This window comes from Primulina tabacum, chromosome 11 (genome assembly GCF_025594145.1).
Source record: "Primulina tabacum isolate GXHZ01 chromosome 11, ASM2559414v2, whole genome shotgun sequence".
NCBI lineage: Eukaryota > Viridiplantae > Streptophyta > Magnoliopsida > Lamiales > Gesneriaceae > Primulina > Primulina tabacum.
The window spans coordinates 39,018,563-39,036,091 of NC_134560.1; the positions used below are offsets into that span (position 1 = coordinate 39,018,563).

The following is a 17,529-nucleotide window of genomic DNA, read 5'->3' on the forward strand; positions in this document are numbered from 1 at the left end:
TTTCATATACCCGACAATTTCGGGTCGGTTTCGATTACCTGACTTGTCGGGTCCCAACAAGATAAACCCGAACCCGACCCGATTTCCACCTGTAACTCCAAGATTGCAAAAACTTGTATGAGACGGTCTCACGGGTCGTATTTTGTGAGACAGATCTATTATTTGAGTCATCCATAAAAAAAAAAATTTTATGCTAAAAGTATTACTTTTTATTGTGAATATCGGTAGGATTGACCCATCTCATTCATGAGACTGCCATACAAGAGACCAACTCCCCCAAGATATGGTCTAATAAATCGTATAATACTTTCAATTCTTCTAAATATTTGCCCAGAGTCATCGCAGAAGCCATAAAATTTTTTATAAAGATATACTATCTATTTTTCTATCAAGTATTTTGATGAAATCGTAGATCATATTTGACTGACACGATGAATAATTTTTTATGAAAACTTCAGCAAATTTAAATAATTATTACATCAAACAACGAACTCAAACCGGCGGAATTGAATTTGACTGTTTTCCTACAAATCTAATAAAGTTTCAACGATCAAAACTAATTCATCGACAATAATAAAATGATATCACTACAAAAAAACAAAACAAAAAATTGCTAGAAAATGAAACGTGTACCAAATATAGTCAAAAGCATTATTGAATTTGACCATATTGTGTATTAGTCCTCAATGGCTACTGTTGTTACGTTAGCTGTTGGTAGTTGGGTAGATCAACTTTATGTGAGACACTATAATTGTTTCTAGAAAAAATTTCCAAATCTAAATTAAACACATAAACTCATCCGCAATCAAGATTTTAAGTTTGAGACGAAGTTTCAGGTTCGAGGCGAAGTTGTAACAAACTACTTTTCGTACTAAAAAATACATAAAATTTTCTTTTCTTATATTCAAAAATAGTCATAATATTCAATATTTTTAATAAACACAAATTCTAGTAAAAATTTGGCAAAAACTTGTGTGAGACGGTCTCACGGATCGTATTTTGTGATACGGATCTCTTATTTGGGTCATTCATGAAAAATTATTACTTTTTATGCTAATAACATTACTTTTTATCGTGAATATCGGTATGGTTGACCCGTCTCACATATAAAGATTCGTGAGACCGTCTCACAAGAGACATATTCTAAAAAATTTATATTCATCATACACTCAAGATTTTTTTAAAACTATAAATTTACTACAACATCTAAATTTTATTTATTTTGCAAAAGATGTATAAGAAAATTCCGTATGCCGCTAAGCGGCAAGTATAATTAATATTTAATACAAACATGGATGTAGTACATATGTCGATCCCATAATAATAAAGGTTGTAAAATCCTGCAATTATTTAAAAATTACACATTATAATTAAGCATAGAAGATAGATGTTCTATTCATGGTAATCAGCTTGGATCTTCAAGCATTCCAGGTTTCCTTTGCCGCCATATTGATTGCTAAGCATTGTCTCCACATATTCTATGTATTTCATCGGACCATATAAGGCGCGACCGTCACGTTTCACCAATTCCTCCGACGGGCTCACAATCACATCCGGTGCTGGACCATTCGCCAGGACCACTGAAATCCTGGTCGCCTCAGTGTTCACCACGGCCCTATGCTTTACACTTTTGTATCTTCCGTTACTAAATATCTGTTCAATAATAAGTTAGTATCTTGTCGAAATCTATACTTGGAGAACTCGATAAAAATATAATTTACCTCGAGATGATCTGCGGTGTTCACCAAAATAGAATTTTTGGGAGAGTTGGTGTGGAACCACTCTCCGTTGTGCTCTATTTGAAGGCCAGCAACTCCGTTGTGAATGAGGAATGTTAGAAGACCATGATCAGTGTGTGGAGGGATCCCGATTGCGAGATCAGGCTGCGGGCATGGCGGGTAGAAGTTTGCAGCGTACAACTGAAAGCAAGAATCCAGGTTCATAGCTTCATCCATGGATCCTGCTTCTAATTCCAAGTTCTCACAAATTCCCTGCAGGAGTTTTCTCAGAACCCATCGGCTTTTTTCTGAATATTCGGATACAACGTCCCTGGATAACACATTATACAAGTAAATATTGTATCCAACCGAAAATTGTGAGATCCATCTATACGATTAGTTATAAATTATACCTTAGATGCTGTGGTTTCTCTGGACAGTAAAAGTTAGGATGAACATAGGACTTCATGAAATCCCTCCACAAGAGAATCTTGTCGTTTGCAGTGTTGGCAGTGCCACTGCCGGCTTTTATGGGATCCGACGCACTCTTAGCCTCGTACCGCCGCTTTTCCTCCTCCGGCAAGTCGAAGAACTCCAAACTTGCGTCGATTATGGCCTTCATCAGTGATTCTGGGATCCCATGATTTATCAGCTGCAGAGGTTTTTTTGAAAAAATCAAGAGAACGTCCTTAGTATTTAATTATTTCCTTCAAATAAAATTATCTGTTAAAAAAAATAAATAATACTAATAACCAATATAGCTAGATTCATGAATTAATTTTACGCTTCTGTTGAAACTCAATTACATATATATAATAAGTTCTAAAATTATTTAATTCAATATAAAAAACAGAAGCTTTTTAAATTATATTTCACTCATTTATTAATTATATAAAAGAGAATCCAAGTGAATGCATGTGGTTGAAGAACATACCACAAAGAATCCCCAATCTTCACAGGCTTTGCGAATATCCAAGAGGGCAATGGACCGTTGATCAGCATTATCCGAGACGAGCATGGAAAAATCGACAATCGGGAGCGAATCCGAATTCGAGCCTTTAGAATCATTGATGAAAGTGAACTGGGAAGGAATAGATTTCAGGTCCGGAGATTGGGCAAGGTCTTTGACGCACAAATCATTAACAGGAGGAACCGTGGGTGCCATTTCTGGTGTTTGTGTGTGTGTATTCGATCACTCAAATATTTTTGTTGAGCAAATGAATATAAGGAGTGGCCATTTATAGGGACCGGGGAGTGCCCATGCAAGTCAATAATATCTGCTGCCGATTTAGTGTAATATATATTAACAGTCACGTATTCATGGAAATTTTAGAATAATTTATAATAAATGTTAGAGAAAATTTGGTTTTTATACTTGAATAATTCTGGGTTTTGCTTAATTCAGTTTCCAACTAACTTCTAATTTTCGTCTATTTTGGTCAAACTGCTAATATGCATGGTATTGGACAAGTCAGCAATTTTCGATATAGCGTTGACACTTTTTTCTTGTCACGGCAGCATTTTCAGGTGTCACGTCAAGACTCCAATAAAATAAAAATGAAAGCCTGAAAAATCAAAGTTAGCGTACCATAACAAAAATCTGAAAACTTTGAAATGGACCGAGAAAGTTATTTATGTTGAATGTTATTGATGTTTGTTCATACAAACGAGATTATCTATTCATAAAGTGGCTTTTTGTTTGTGGAGAAGGTCTCTTGTGAGACGATCTCACGAATCTTTATCTGTGAGACGGATCAACCCTACCGATATTCACAATAAAAAGTAATACTCTAGCATAAAAAGTAATACTTTTTCATGGATGACCCAAATAAGAGATCCGTCTCACAAAATACGACACATGAGAACATTTCACACAAATTTTTATCTTGCTTATATTAAACTAGAGATCAAGAATGGAACACCTAATAAAAAATATTTTTGCTATCCGACAACAAATTTCTCTTAAAAAATGTTTCGATTGAATGTTTGTAATGGTATGAATATCGACTTTTCTTGTTAGAGTGGCCAACTAAATGCAACGGGGTAGGCAAATGTAATAATTAGGTAGGCTCATCATATATTGGTTTTTATGGCATCAATATTTTAAAATTATATTTATGCCAAATTTATCATTATTTAAATATTAAACGTTCATTTTGTAATTAAGATGGTGCAACATCTGTCCAACATGATAATCAAAAAAAAAACTCTTGGTGCATTTTTCCTAGTCAAATTGAATGAATGAATGAATGATGGCTTGTTTGGCTATGTTGCAGAAACAAAAGTTGCCACAAAATTTGCAGCATACACATAACTGAAAGCAAGAATCCAGGTTCGGAGCTTCATCGATATCCTGCTTAAAATTCCAGGTTTTCACAAACAAATAACCTATACGATGGATTAGTATTTAAAAAAAAAATAACCCTTTACGTACGCTCGATGAGTGCACGCGTGCGATAAAATTCATATAATTTATATTGTGCGACGTATTTTTGGTATTCTAAATTTATAATTGATAGATGATACTATATTCTTTTTTTTTATATAATAATAATCATGTTGTAGGTATAATTTTATGAACGATATTATTTGGTATGTGGCCATCCCTAATATCGAGGTTTTAGAACGAAGTCTTTGGGGGTATGAAAGCAGATTGTCTGCCGCACCTATCTATCCCCATCATGTCTTAAATGATTGAACCTAAGTTGGTCAATGGATGACTCGTTAAAAATAAGAAAAATAACGTGTGAATCAGAAGCAGATTGGTCTCACGCTTGTAAAATTTTGTAGAGGTTCAAGTTCGAGTTTGAGTTCGAGCTCGAGTTTGCACACCTTTCTCCGTGTTTAAAAAAAAAGAAAAATAATTTTGAACTTAGAGTATAACATCTTCAAATTTATGGAAATATATACATCGTGCGTGAATATGTAAGTAAACAAACAAGTCGTGTCTTTTAGTTTATATCTAATTGTGAGAAATAAGATTTTGGTTCTTTTAAGTTGTCTTGTTTTTTATTTTAGTTATGTAACTTGTCAAAATTTGAATTTTATCTATTATTCGGAATTTTTTTTTCTTTGGTCTTTTTTTGACGAAACCTATTTGACATATCAAATATTGCTTATTTGACACCGATTGTATCTTACGTGGCTCATACGGTGCAAATAAAGTTTTGTTAAGAAAAAATAAAGCGATAAATAAATCAGAACAATAATCAATATTCAAAATGTGTGGGAAAAAATTTTCATTTTTCTTATAGATTTTAATATATGAAATATATGTTTTATTATCGACACACGAACTATATAGAAGAGTATCAATATCAATTACTAATATTTGTTAGATTTAGTGATTTCGAGAAAAATAAGACACAATATTTTAATAGAAAGTTGATTTTACCCAAAGAGTTTTATATTATTTTTTTGAGTTTACAAGGCTCTATAAATGTTTCTCACATCGGAAGTGTAGAGGCAAGAAAGTTTGCAGTTGAAGTATTTTACCCTGACTTGAAAGTTTGAAGTTGAAAATATTCACACGTTTTTTTGTGGGAATTCTCGTGTCTGTCATCATCTCAAACGTGGAAAAGCCTTTTGTTTACAATACGTAGGAAATAGGTTTTGAATCACAATAATTATTTTTTTTAAAAAAAAATCGATAGAGTGTTATTCGTCTCATAAAAGTTGAAATTTGAATTGTATTTTAGAATATTAATTTGATAAAAACCAATTTAAGGTGAATGAGAAATTAATTATTTGAGATCTGATAGATCTAGGTTTTTATCCAAAGCATGTGATCATATGAAGAAATGCGATCTGAACTTTTCGAATTCGAAATGAACCCAACAAAATTGAATCTGATCAAGGGATACGATAAAGTGGTTATGGCTCGCTCACCAATTATATACCATTATATCAATATCTGACGGATCATATTTAACCTCAAATCTAGATACACAAAAAAATGAAAGTCGTCATATATTTGAATAATTTTATCTTATATCATCAGCACCGCATGTGAAGTAAAAATCGTATTAAGACAAATAGTGGAACTCTAACCTCGATTTCACCCTCTGTTTCAGTTTTGTCTCGGGATTTTTTGTAACATAAACCGCGACAACCTTCAGCCAATTTTATTTTGCACCTCATTCAGGTACCAACACAATATTGAATATAAACTTGTTTGATAGGTTGGAAAAATGACATCATTTTCCTCACCTTACAGATTGAGTTCCGATAATGTTGCTTGAAGAAGGTTTTAGTTAGGGATGGCAGCAGATTAGGTTTGGCTAATCTCGCTATCCGTCCCGGACCTGAAAATTCGAGGGTTCAATCCAGGTTAGACCTATTCATGAACCTGCTTAGAATTAAATATTTTTTGAATTTTAGTCATATACAATAAAAAAAACGTTTAAAAACTAATAAGTCATTAATTTTACTTTCCAATTTTATATCAATATTATCTGGGAACAAAATTTTTTTTATCAGAAGTTAAAATCTATTAATTTATATTCAACTCATAACAAAATAAAAATTATAATTATATATTTTCATTCTAAACACATCATTATAAAATGAAAAAAAATTCAATATTAAAATATTATAAGATAAAACATTGGCTAATTTTTCATGGATTTCTTAGCTAGATTTTTTTTTTCTCTTTTTGCTATAAATAGTCATGCTTTTTCGAGATTGTAAAAATCGCTCAACTTCAAATTTATGAAAAATTCAATAGTATTTTTAACTCAAAGATGAAAAATGTGTTTTGTTATTAATGTTTCTAATAGGAATCTATTTAATCATATAGAATGAAAACAAAAAGTATGTTAAATTCAAAAGTATATATACATTTTTGAAAGCTGAATCAAGAATCCAAAGTGGTCATCTTTCAGCAAGTATGAAATTAGAAATCATATTTAATATATAACTTTATGAATATTGAAGTTTTCTATTCAGATTTAGTACACAAATTTGAATTTCTTGCAATCAAAAGTCACTACTAATAAGTCAACCCAATATATGTTTATTTTGTTTAAGTGAAACTATTATTAATAAAAAGAATAAAAAATATTTAAAAAATCATATATTATTTTGTTTATCAAAATTTTAAACAATAAATAAATATTTTTAAAAAATTCAATTTTTTTTTCACTTATTAGATGAATACATTTTGACTAAAAATGTAATTATCATGTTATATCTGTACATCGAGACAATTTTTCTTTTTATAAATAATATTATTTGTTCTCAAATACAGAGGAATACATCGACTCTCCCATTAATATTTATCTAAAAACGATCAACAAACATAAAAAATCAATAATTGACTCATTTATATACTGAAAATTTTACCACAACTTATTTGCACGTATATTAATCGGAGAGTTGATGTATTCTACTAAATATTCTACTCCTAATTATATTTCTTGATTCGATGTAATAGATGGCATAGTGATATTTTAAAGCCTATGTACAGAAATTGACTCATTGGAAAGAATCAAAATAACACTGTCTTTCGGGAGTGTGCGAGTTGTTTGAGTTGATCAGTGTTTGACAAATATTATAAGTTCGATTCTACTACCAACACTTTCTTATAAGACGCATTTGTCGTACAAAGTTCGTCAAATGTGGTTTATTTGTCTAACATGATTTGAAGGATATTGAATATGTTAGCTCAGTGTTATCCATTGTGCACCAAAAAATAACGATAAAAAATTAGATCTTATAATATTTTTTTCGAGTTTACAATGCTAAATATTAAACCGCATATGTGAAGTGAGTTTTCAGTTCTAGATGCTTTCCGATCCCCTGACTTGAAACTTTTGGACACACATTTTTGTGGCATCTGTAGTCAGTGGAATTTACTAGGGAAAATAATATTGAATAAAATGCTTATTTTTCTAGAAAAAATCTAACTTTGTAAACAGACATTAATTAACTATTTAACGCTTTATGGATTTAGGTTGAAAAACATACCAAAAAAGTTGAAGCCCGTGACTTGTAATACCCCAGGTATTGTTGAAATGTTTTAAGCCTTAATGAAAAGAAATTAAGCAAAGAAAAATTCAAAAGATTGTTCTGAATGCCAAGAGGCGCCCGGCGACGCTGATTGAATAAAAGTTGCGAGTTTTCATGATATTTTGTATCCAAATTATATCCCTTTACGTTTTTCAGCAGACTTTTAGATGAAGAGACACCTCTTAGATGAAACAACATGTCTTTAGTGATTGAGATCTATAAATACATGATCAAATACAACAAGAAAACGCTTTTCATCATCAGATTTTCTACATACATTGCATTCATTTTGCTTTCTCCTCTACTTCCTTCTTTTGAAAGAGATAACACTTCATTTTTCTGGTTGTTGTTCTTACAATTTACAGTAATATTATTATAAGAAGAAGTTGTTGTATCTTGAGAATAAATTGTCATAAACCAAAGCACTAAGAGGGTAAAATTCTTCTTAAGTAGAGAGTGTTCAACACTTGCCCCAACTCATCAATCTTGTTGCAGGATTCATTTGCCATTATCGAAGATTTCTAGGTATCACTGAAAAACAATCTTAAGAAAAATCCTTATCTTGAAACTCGAGAAATGACCTCTTCATCTACTACAACGGTTGTTCCAAATCTCACAAAGAGAAATTCCAAAAAAGTTTAGTAGTGCATAATTTAAAGATGACAACAAAAAATGTTGTTATATCTTATATTACTCCTACCATTCACAAAAGCGATGTTGATATACAAAAAAAAAAAAAAAAAAGTTGCAGTGGATGGATGGAACCAAAGTGATTTTCTATGCAAGAACTATATTTTGAATGGACTAGACAATGTACTCTATAATGTGTATTGTCAAGTCAAAACTGTGAAGGAACTATGGTAGTTCGCTCGAAAATAATTGCAAGGCAGAAGATGATGGCTCAAGAAGTTTATAGTGGGAAGGTTTCTAGACTTTAGTCAAGTGCAAGAACTTCAAGTAATCTTGTACGAGATTTATGCAGAAGGAATGAGAATGAGTTTCAGGGAGTTTTTTCAAGTTGCCGCTGTGATTGAGAAACTCCCTCGTATATGGAAGAAGTTCAAAAACTATTTGAAACACGAGAGAAAGGATATGTGACTCTAAGACATAATAGTGTGATTGAGGATCGAGGAAGACAACCGCAATACAGAAGCCAAGGCAAGTAAAATGGTTGCGAAAGTTAATATTTTGGAATCCAGTAACCAAGGAAAAAAGAGAAATTTTGATTGGAAACAACCACCACCACCAAATTATTAAAAGAAATTCAAATTAAACTTTTATAACCGTGGAATATAAAACCACCCTGCTAAGGATCACAAGAAGCCAAAGAAAGGGAAAGAGCAAGCGAACACGATTCAAGAAATGTTGGTACCATTTGATTTTTCTGAACTTGACTTATTTGCTGTTGTTTTTTATTAACAAACTTGGTGGACAACCCAAACGATTGATGGGTTTATACGGGTGCTACTTGTCGCATATGCTCCGGTAGAGATGCTCTCTTTCATGCACTCTATTTTATGGGAGAATCTCTACATGAGAAATTCTCCTGTATCGGAGATAATGGGACTTGGAAATGTCTTGAAATGACATCGAGAATGGAAGTGACCTTGTTAATGTTGTTCCAGACATAAGAAAGAACATTGTGTCGGGTTCGTTGTTGGTCGAACATGGTTTTAGGCTTGTATTTGAGTCTAATAAATTTGTACTGACCAAGAATGGTCATTTTGTAGGGAATGGGTATCTGGATGAGAACCTATTCAAAATGAATGCAATAGCAATTCGCCGCAAGATTGATGTTGGTAATAAAATTAAAAGTTCTATATACTTGCTTGAATGTTCTGATTTATGGCATATTTTTTATGACACGTAAATTTTAATTCTCTACGACATTTTATGAATTTATAATTGTTGCCTAAATACAAATTTGATTCAGCACATAAATGCGAGATATATGTTGAAGCAAAAATAACCAAAGCGCCTTTCCATTCTATTGAAAGACGTACAAATCCTCTATAACTAATAAACACAGATCTTGGTGATTTAAGGTTTGTGCAAACTAGAGGAGGCAACAAATATTGTGTAGCTTTTATTGACGATTGTACGAGATACTGTTACGTGTATCTTTTAAGAAGTAAAGATTAAACACTTGAGGCATTCAAAAGCTATAGAATCGAAGTTGAGAGTCAACTTAGTAAGCGAAATAAAAGTATTCGTAGCAATATAGGAGGAGAATATAGAACACCATTTGATGAGTTTTATTCATCTTTGGGCATTATACATCAAACTACTGTACCATACTCACCTCAATCAAATGGAATTGCCGAAAGGAAAAAACCAAACTTTAAAGAAAATGATGAATGCCATGCTGATAAGTTTGGGATTGCCACAAAACTTGTGTGAAGAAACGATATTGTAGGCTAATTATATTTTAAACGAGATTTTTCACAAGAAAAATGACAAAAAGATATGTGAGTTTTGGAAATTTCATAAGTCTTCCTACAAATATTTGAATGTGAAGGGGTGTTTGGCCAAAGTTGAAATACTAAAGCCAAAACAAGTCATAATTTGTCCAAAGACGATTGACTGTATATTCATAGGATATGCACTGCAACATTAGCGCATATAGATTTACAATACATGAATATGAAAATTCTGAAATGAGTGAAGACATGACTATTGAGTCTAAGAATGTCATATTCTTTGAAATTATTTTTCCTTGCAAGGTAAGACAAGAAAAAAATTCTAGAAAAGAAAAAGAGAAATGGTGAATGAATGTTCTACAAGTATTAATGAACCTACACACAATGAGGATGTTAGAACAAACAAATGTCTCTCAGAAGAATAGGAACCCAGACGAAGTAAAAGGGATATAACTTTGAAGTCTTTTGGTCCAAATTTTCACACTTTTATGTTGGAAAGTGAACCAAAAACCTTAAAAGATGCATTGCTAGCCCTGAAGCTCCATACTGGAAAGAAGTCATCAGTACATAAATGGACTCCATTATGCACAAATGTACTTGGGAATTAATGGATATTCTACCAGGTGCTAAGGCATTAGGATGCAAATGAATCCTGAAAAGTAAGTATAAAACCAATGGTTCAGTAAAAAAAATACGAGGTCATGTTGGTGGCTAAATGATATAGACAAAAGGAAGGCCTTGATTTTTTCAATATGTATTCACCAGTTTTAAAAATAACTTTCATTTGTGTATTCATCTCAATATCAGTTCTGCACGACCTTGAGATACACCAAGTGTATGTCAAAACAACATTCTTGAATGGTGAACTTAAAGAAAAAATATGTATAGAATAACCCAATGGTTTTATAGTTCGGGTTCAAGAAAGGAAATTTTTTCCGACTCATCAAGTCCCTATATAGACTTAAACAAGCGCACAAACAGTGACATGAGAAATTTGACAAAGTGATGTTGTCAAATAGTTCTAAAACTAATTAGTGTGCCAAATGTGTCTACATTAAAGGCACTCGAGATCCTTATACAATAGTGTGTCTGTATATAGATGAAATGCATCAAGGCAACGAAGAAAATATTGACAAAATATTTTATATGAAATATATGGGTATTACTGATGTTATTATAGAGATCAAAATCTCTAGAACTTCAGAAACAATAGTCATATCTTAATCTCTTTATGTTAAAAGTTTATTGAGAAAGTTTAAAGCTTGTGACTCCTTCCCAGTAAAGACACACATGGACGTAAGCGTCCATTTAGGTCAGAATCATGAAGAACCAGTGTCTCAATCGGAATACTCAATTATTGGAAGCTTTATGTACATCACTAATTATACTCGACCGGACATCACTTGTGTGATAAATAAGTTGAGCCGATTCACGAGTAATCATAGTGAGCTGACTTCGTGACCCAATAAATCTGATAGTACTATACTAAGAAAGGTTCAATGCCAAAAATTACTTATCGTGATGCAATAATTTTCCATGTATACTCTCTTTCGACATTGCATACATTAATTTCATTTATGTGGGGGATTGTTTGAAATGTTTTAATCATCAATGAATATAAATTAAACAAATAAAAACTCAAAAGATTGTTCTGAGCGACCTCTTAGGTGCCTCAGCGCCCGACAGTGCGACCTGGAACAATCAAGGCTGCATGCGCCTCTCCAGTTCCATGGATTATTCCAAGGACATAGGGGAAGTGCCTTAGGGTCTTCCTCACTGCCCTTGAATTTCCAGGGCCATAAAAGAGGCACGTAGGCACCCGTAAAATGGCTCATAGGTGCCCGACGGCGGTGATTGACTAAAATTTACGAGTTTTATGACATCTTGCACCCAAATGGTGTCTCTTGGCATTTCTTATCAAACTTTTGGATGAAGGGACACCTCTTAGATGAAACAACATATCTATACTGATTGAGATATATAAATATATGATCAAAGACAACAAGAAAACACTTTTGATCATCAGATTTTTCTACATATATTGCATTCATTTTGCTTTCTCCTCTACTTCCTTTTTTTGAAAGAGAGTACACACTCTTTTTTGTAGTTATTGTTCTTACAATTTGCAATGTTGTTATTGTAATAAGAATTTGTTGTATCTCGGAGAAGAATTGAATAAACCGAAACATTAAGGAGGACAAAATTCTTCTTAAGGAGAGAATATCCAACATTTGCATTATGAACTCATCAATCTTGTTGTAGGATTCATGTGTCATTATCAAATATTTCAAGATATCACCGAAAAACATTAGTCCCCTCTCTTTGTCGACAAAAAATAATTAAATTTTTATTTTTATCAAATCATATAAATTTTTTAATGAAATCTTTTGGGTAGGGGCCATTTCTGTCTTGGCGTATCCAAGCAATTTGATTTTATATATTAGTGAATAAAATAATCATATGAAATTTATTCTTTAAAAAATCCTAAATACTTAATAACATGGAATACTTATTGAATTTTGAGTTGGTTCCAGGAGGCCACCAACTTTCATCTTACAACCATTTGATTTTCTTGGCCACCTTTTCCTTTGTCCTATTAATTTAGTATCCCTAGTTTGGTCCATGAACGGAGAATCTGATAATAGACTCGGGTAGATGAAAGTATGGAGGTCTTTTTTGGATTCAATTAAATAAGTGAATAATAAGATTTTCTGGTTCGAGGATGGAGACGAGTATTCTATTCTTATTCGATCCAAATACTCAATTAAATATTATATATATATATTTATATACATATATTTATTTATATTAAAGAATGTTAATACTAATATATTTTGTTGAATGAATATAGTTGAATAGAATGAAAAAAAAAATTATTAATATATAGCTTAAAATAATGGTATCGGATAATGGTAACAGAAATCTTTATCCATAATTATAACTGAAAAAATTATAAACTTATCTTATTTTTAATTTAGTCCATAAAAAATTAGTAATTAAGATAACAGGTTTCTAAACAAAATAAAATTCATATTTAAAATATAAATGTCCCGAACCTATGTCTCTTTCCTTTGTAGGAAAGGTTTGTGCCAACTTACCTATAAGGTAGTGACATTATTTGAATATTTCGACTAAGTAATAGATCAAATTTGACTCATTTGTTCAAAAGCACATTCATATTTATATATAATATTGCTTAATTTCTTTTTAACTAATAAAAATTTCCTTAATATGATTATTAATTTTATGTTATAAAAACTTAAGGATATTTAGATAATCATTAAACTTTTGTCAAAGTTAAATCTAATGAATTGGGGAATAAAAGATGATGCCTCTAAAATTGCCATATTTGGGCGGATCTAATCCTATATCTGAAATTGGTCTAACCCATTAGTGGTTGTGCTTCATTATTAACCAGGGGTCGGAAAAGTCCGAGCTCGTACTCTCTTTCAAAGAAAGCCGAGCTCAAGAACATATCAAAAGGGTCCAAGTCTGTGAAAATTCTGACAATATCGAGCTCAAAGACCATTCTCTAAAGTTCCAAACCTATCAGTGTCAGTGAGAAATCCAAACCCAAAGTAAAATTTTGTTGTCCGAAAATGACTAATTCGTTTGACACTTGGAAAGGCTTGTTCGTCACTTCTTCCCCACCCTACAAGTGAAAGGGAAAATGCACACTTGGAAAAGGACACCGAGGACCTAATAAGAGAAGCATTATTGAATTTGGCCACATTGCTTGTTAGTTCTCAACGTGCTGCTACTTGGTAGATCAAATCAATATTTTTAATTTAAAAAAATTGGTCAAATCAATTCAACCATTCAAAAATAACTAAAAATAGAAAATGATGCTTTTGATTTCTTGTACCATGACAAAAATCGTATAAATGGAAAAAATTGTATTTTAAGTGCTGTATCTTTACGATTTGTGATTTTGATCATTTATGTTGTCATATTTCATTCTTATCCACTGTATTTGGTTTTTTCAAGCAATTTTAATTATTTTTTCTAATGTAATGAAATTAATATACCTCAAGATGATCTGCGGTATTAACCAATACAGAATTTTCTGGAGAAATGGTATGGAACCACTCTCCATTATGCTCTATTTGAAGGCCAGCAACTCCATTGTGGATCAAAAATGTCAAAAGGCCAGGATCAGTGTGTGGAGGGATCCCGATCGCTTGATCAGGCTGCGGGCACTGCGGGTAAAAATTTGTAGCATACAATTGAAAGCAAGAATCCAGGTTCAGAGCTTCATCCATGGATCCTGGTTCCAATTCCAGGTTTTCAGAAATTCCCTGGAGAAGTTTTCTCACAACCCATCGACATTTTTCGGAATACTCGAATACAATGTCCCTAAAAATTCTCATAGTTAAAAAAAAAAGAAGTTAAAATCTTTAAATGTATCATGTTCAGAAATTTAGTGTCGAATTAATACCAACTTGGTTACTTCATTATTACATTGGATCGTAAGTTTATTACCGTAGATGTTGAGGTTTATCCGGACAGTGAAAATGAGGATGAACATAGGATTTCATGAAATCCCTCCACAAGAAAACCTTGTGGTTTGAACCATTGGCAGTGCCGGCACCGGCTTTTATGGGATCCGACGCACTTTTGGCCTCATATCGCCGCCTCTCATCCATCGGTAAGTCGAAAAACTCAGAACTTGTTTCGATTATTGCCTTCATCAGAGTTTCTGGGATCCCACGATTTATCAACTGCAAAATTTTTACAATTTAATTAACTTGTTTCAAGAGAATTTAACACTAAAATACTGGAAACCCATTTTTCAAACAATTTTTTTATTGTAAAAGAAATACTTATAAACTGCTGTTTGGGAGCATACCACAAAGAATCCCCATTCTTCACAAGCTTTGCCAAGATCTGAGAGGGCTTGGGACCGTTGATCAGCATTATCGGAGACCAGCAGGGAAAAATCGACGATTGGGAGCGATTCCGAAATCAAGCCTTTGGGATCGGTAACAAAATTGAATTGAGAAGGGATTGTTTTGATATCCGATGAATTGGCTAGGTCTTTGATGGACAAATCATGAACAAGAGGAACTGTCGGCGCCATTTTACTGGGAGGAGCAGATAAAGATTGTGAGGGTGGCGAGATATATATATACTAATAAAGATTGTGTACAATTTTTTTCTAATAAATATTATTTATATTTAAATAAGAGTAATATTATTGTTGTAAACATTAATAAAGGGTTATTCTGTTATTTGAGTAAATTATGTTTATTTGAGATTCATATCATACTTTTAAAAATTATCGAAAGATTAAAGTGTAATTTGAAATAAAACACAAAATAAAAACAAAGTTTAATATGTATATCATATAAGGGCAATTTTGAGAGAAAAAATATGATGTTTTTCTGTCTCTATTAAAGAGATTATGTATATAGACGTATAATTTAAAATCTTCGAGTTGTACTATAATCATCAGATATAAATTTTATTAAAATCGTCAATGAGTTATAATTAAGTAAATAAAAAGTTTATTATATAAGTTGGTCTTATTATGATTTTAGTTTTTTATTTAGTGTTGAAAATACTTATATTCTTAACTGACGCAGGTTGATCCATAATCTCATAATGTACAAAAATAATCTCACCTTTTCACATACACACAGACATATTTTTGGCTCTAAGCTATATTTTTTAAACAAATCAACACATAGTTTATAAAAAAAAACATGTTTTTTGGCTCTAAGCTATATTTTTGAAGCAAATCATCACATAGTTTATAAAAAAAAAAAACATGTTTCCTCATTCTAAACACTAGTGCACCGAAGCATGCAACATAATATTTTTTATAATTCATTTGATTTATATTTAAATGAGGATCAAAATATAATTATAAGAAATAGTGAGGGACTACACTGTAATTTTAATATATAAATTAAAAAATAAATTGAAAATTAAAAGAATAAAAAAATATATAAATTAAAAAATAAATTGAAAATTAAAAGAATATAAAAACGACCTCAGTAAAAATTGAACATATAACATAAACCCCAAAAAACAATGACTCTATCCGTTGAGTTACATATAACTTATATTAAAATTTTAACATTTTATTAATATATATAATTGTAACGTCTACTAGTTTAAAAAGTGCGGAAATATTTTTTTTTAAAAGCTCGCATTTTCAAAATATCATTTAAACGTTTCGCATGCATGCGCTGCACAGAAAAATATAACATTTAAAAATGATCTTAAATATTTGTCAGTAAAAATAGCGCATTTTAAAATAACCAAACACGTCTAAAATCATACGTGAACATAAACGTATAAAAATCTTAAAAATCATTAACGTATGAAAATATTTATCTCCTCTCAATCTCCTAAATCGAAATGCGGAACACATGTGGTCCTCGGGTCGTGTCACCTTACCAGGTCTGCCTACTCAGAGTACCTCCAGTCTCCTCATCATTAAGCTCACCTGCATCACACACGCCTAGTGAGTCTAAAGACTCAACACACCTGTACCAGGAATAACAAGTACATATACATAGCACACAGCAGTGAAAAATATCATACTCAACATATCTTTCATGAATTTAAAAGCATAACGTAAACGTGTCGTGTAAAATCGTATCGTTTCAAAGCATGTCATCTCATGTCATCATATACGTATACGTGTCGTGTAAAATCATATCGTATTAAAGCATGTCACCTCATGTCATCATATACATATACATTTTTTTTTAATTGAATTCAGTTCATTAGTTGTGACTTTCGTATCAGCTCTATCGTATCAGCTCTATCGATGGATCCATCTATGTATAACCACAGTACTGGGCAGCGGGGACACCAGCGACACTCTCATCCGTCAACTGGGCCTTGGCCTATCATATCATCATATCATGTCAATGTAAATACGATCGTCGGGCTCCCTCTGGGGCCTTCTCCCGTAAACGGGCTCCCTCTGGGGCCTTTTCCCTCACGATATCTCCAATCATATCATCATGTCATCGTGTCATCGTGTTAGTCACAACTAAATCACTTCCTTTAAAACGTGTCATCATATTCATCACTTAAAAAAATCATGCATATACGTAATTTTTTTTTCCTTTAAACCAAGCATGCACCGTATTTATCATAATTGTGTAAAAATCATAAACATGATGCATAAACCTTTAAAACATAATGTACTCAGGGCGCTGCCATGACCAAAATTTCACCCCGGGTGTAAATTGACCATTTTGCCCTTGGAAACCCAAAATTTTCGTTTTTCCCTTAGACGTAAAATTTCACTTCTTTGACATTTTCTTAATTCCATTGACTCTAACATGTCCCAAATAATTATTTAAGCCTACATGAACTTTTCCATATTTTTATTTGGCTTAAATCTATGACTTTTAAATTAA

The 17,529-nt window shown here is 32.0% G+C and overlaps 1 protein-coding gene across 4 annotated transcripts; it reads right to left on the reverse strand.

Annotated features, from left to right (window-relative positions):
- Window positions 1–1,234: 1,234 nt before the first annotated feature.
- LOC142518946 (2-oxoglutarate-dependent dioxygenase 19-like) lies at window positions 1,235–15,272 on the reverse strand. Of its 4 annotated transcripts, none has more exons than XM_075621809.1 (4): window positions 14,997–15,272; window positions 2,132–2,370; window positions 1,722–2,049; window positions 1,235–1,653 (listed from the first exon to the last, which is right to left on the reverse strand). In XM_075621809.1, exons 1-4 carry the CDS (start codon window positions 15,225–15,227, stop codon window positions 1,393–1,395), a joined length of 1,059 nt encoding a protein of 352 aa, XP_075477924.1. In that variant the 5' UTR covers window positions 15,228–15,272; the 3' UTR covers window positions 1,235–1,392. The 4 variants fall into 4 exon arrangements, with proteins under 4 accessions (XP_075477924.1, XP_075477922.1, XP_075477921.1 ...); XM_075621807.1 differs by lacking the exon at window positions 2,132–2,370 and adding an exon at window positions 14,630–14,868; XM_075621806.1 differs by lacking the exons at window positions 1,722–2,049; window positions 2,132–2,370 and adding exons at window positions 14,176–14,503; window positions 14,630–14,868 and having other exon boundaries at window positions 14,997–15,271.
- Between the last annotated feature and the right edge of the window lie 2,257 nt (window positions 15,273–17,529).

Coding starts and splice junctions, on each gene's coding strand:
- LOC142518946 (XM_075621809.1), bottom strand. CDS start 15,227: ATGGCGCCGACAGTTCCTCTTGTTCATGATTTGTCCATCAAAGACCTA. Junction 2,050..2,131: donor GAGAAACCACAGCATCTAAG/GTATAATTTATA, acceptor TGTGTTATCCAG/GGACGTTGTATCCGAATATT. Junction 1,654..1,721: donor ACACCGCAGATCATCTCGAG/GTAAATTATATT, acceptor ATTATTGAACAG/ATATTTAGTAACGGAAGATA.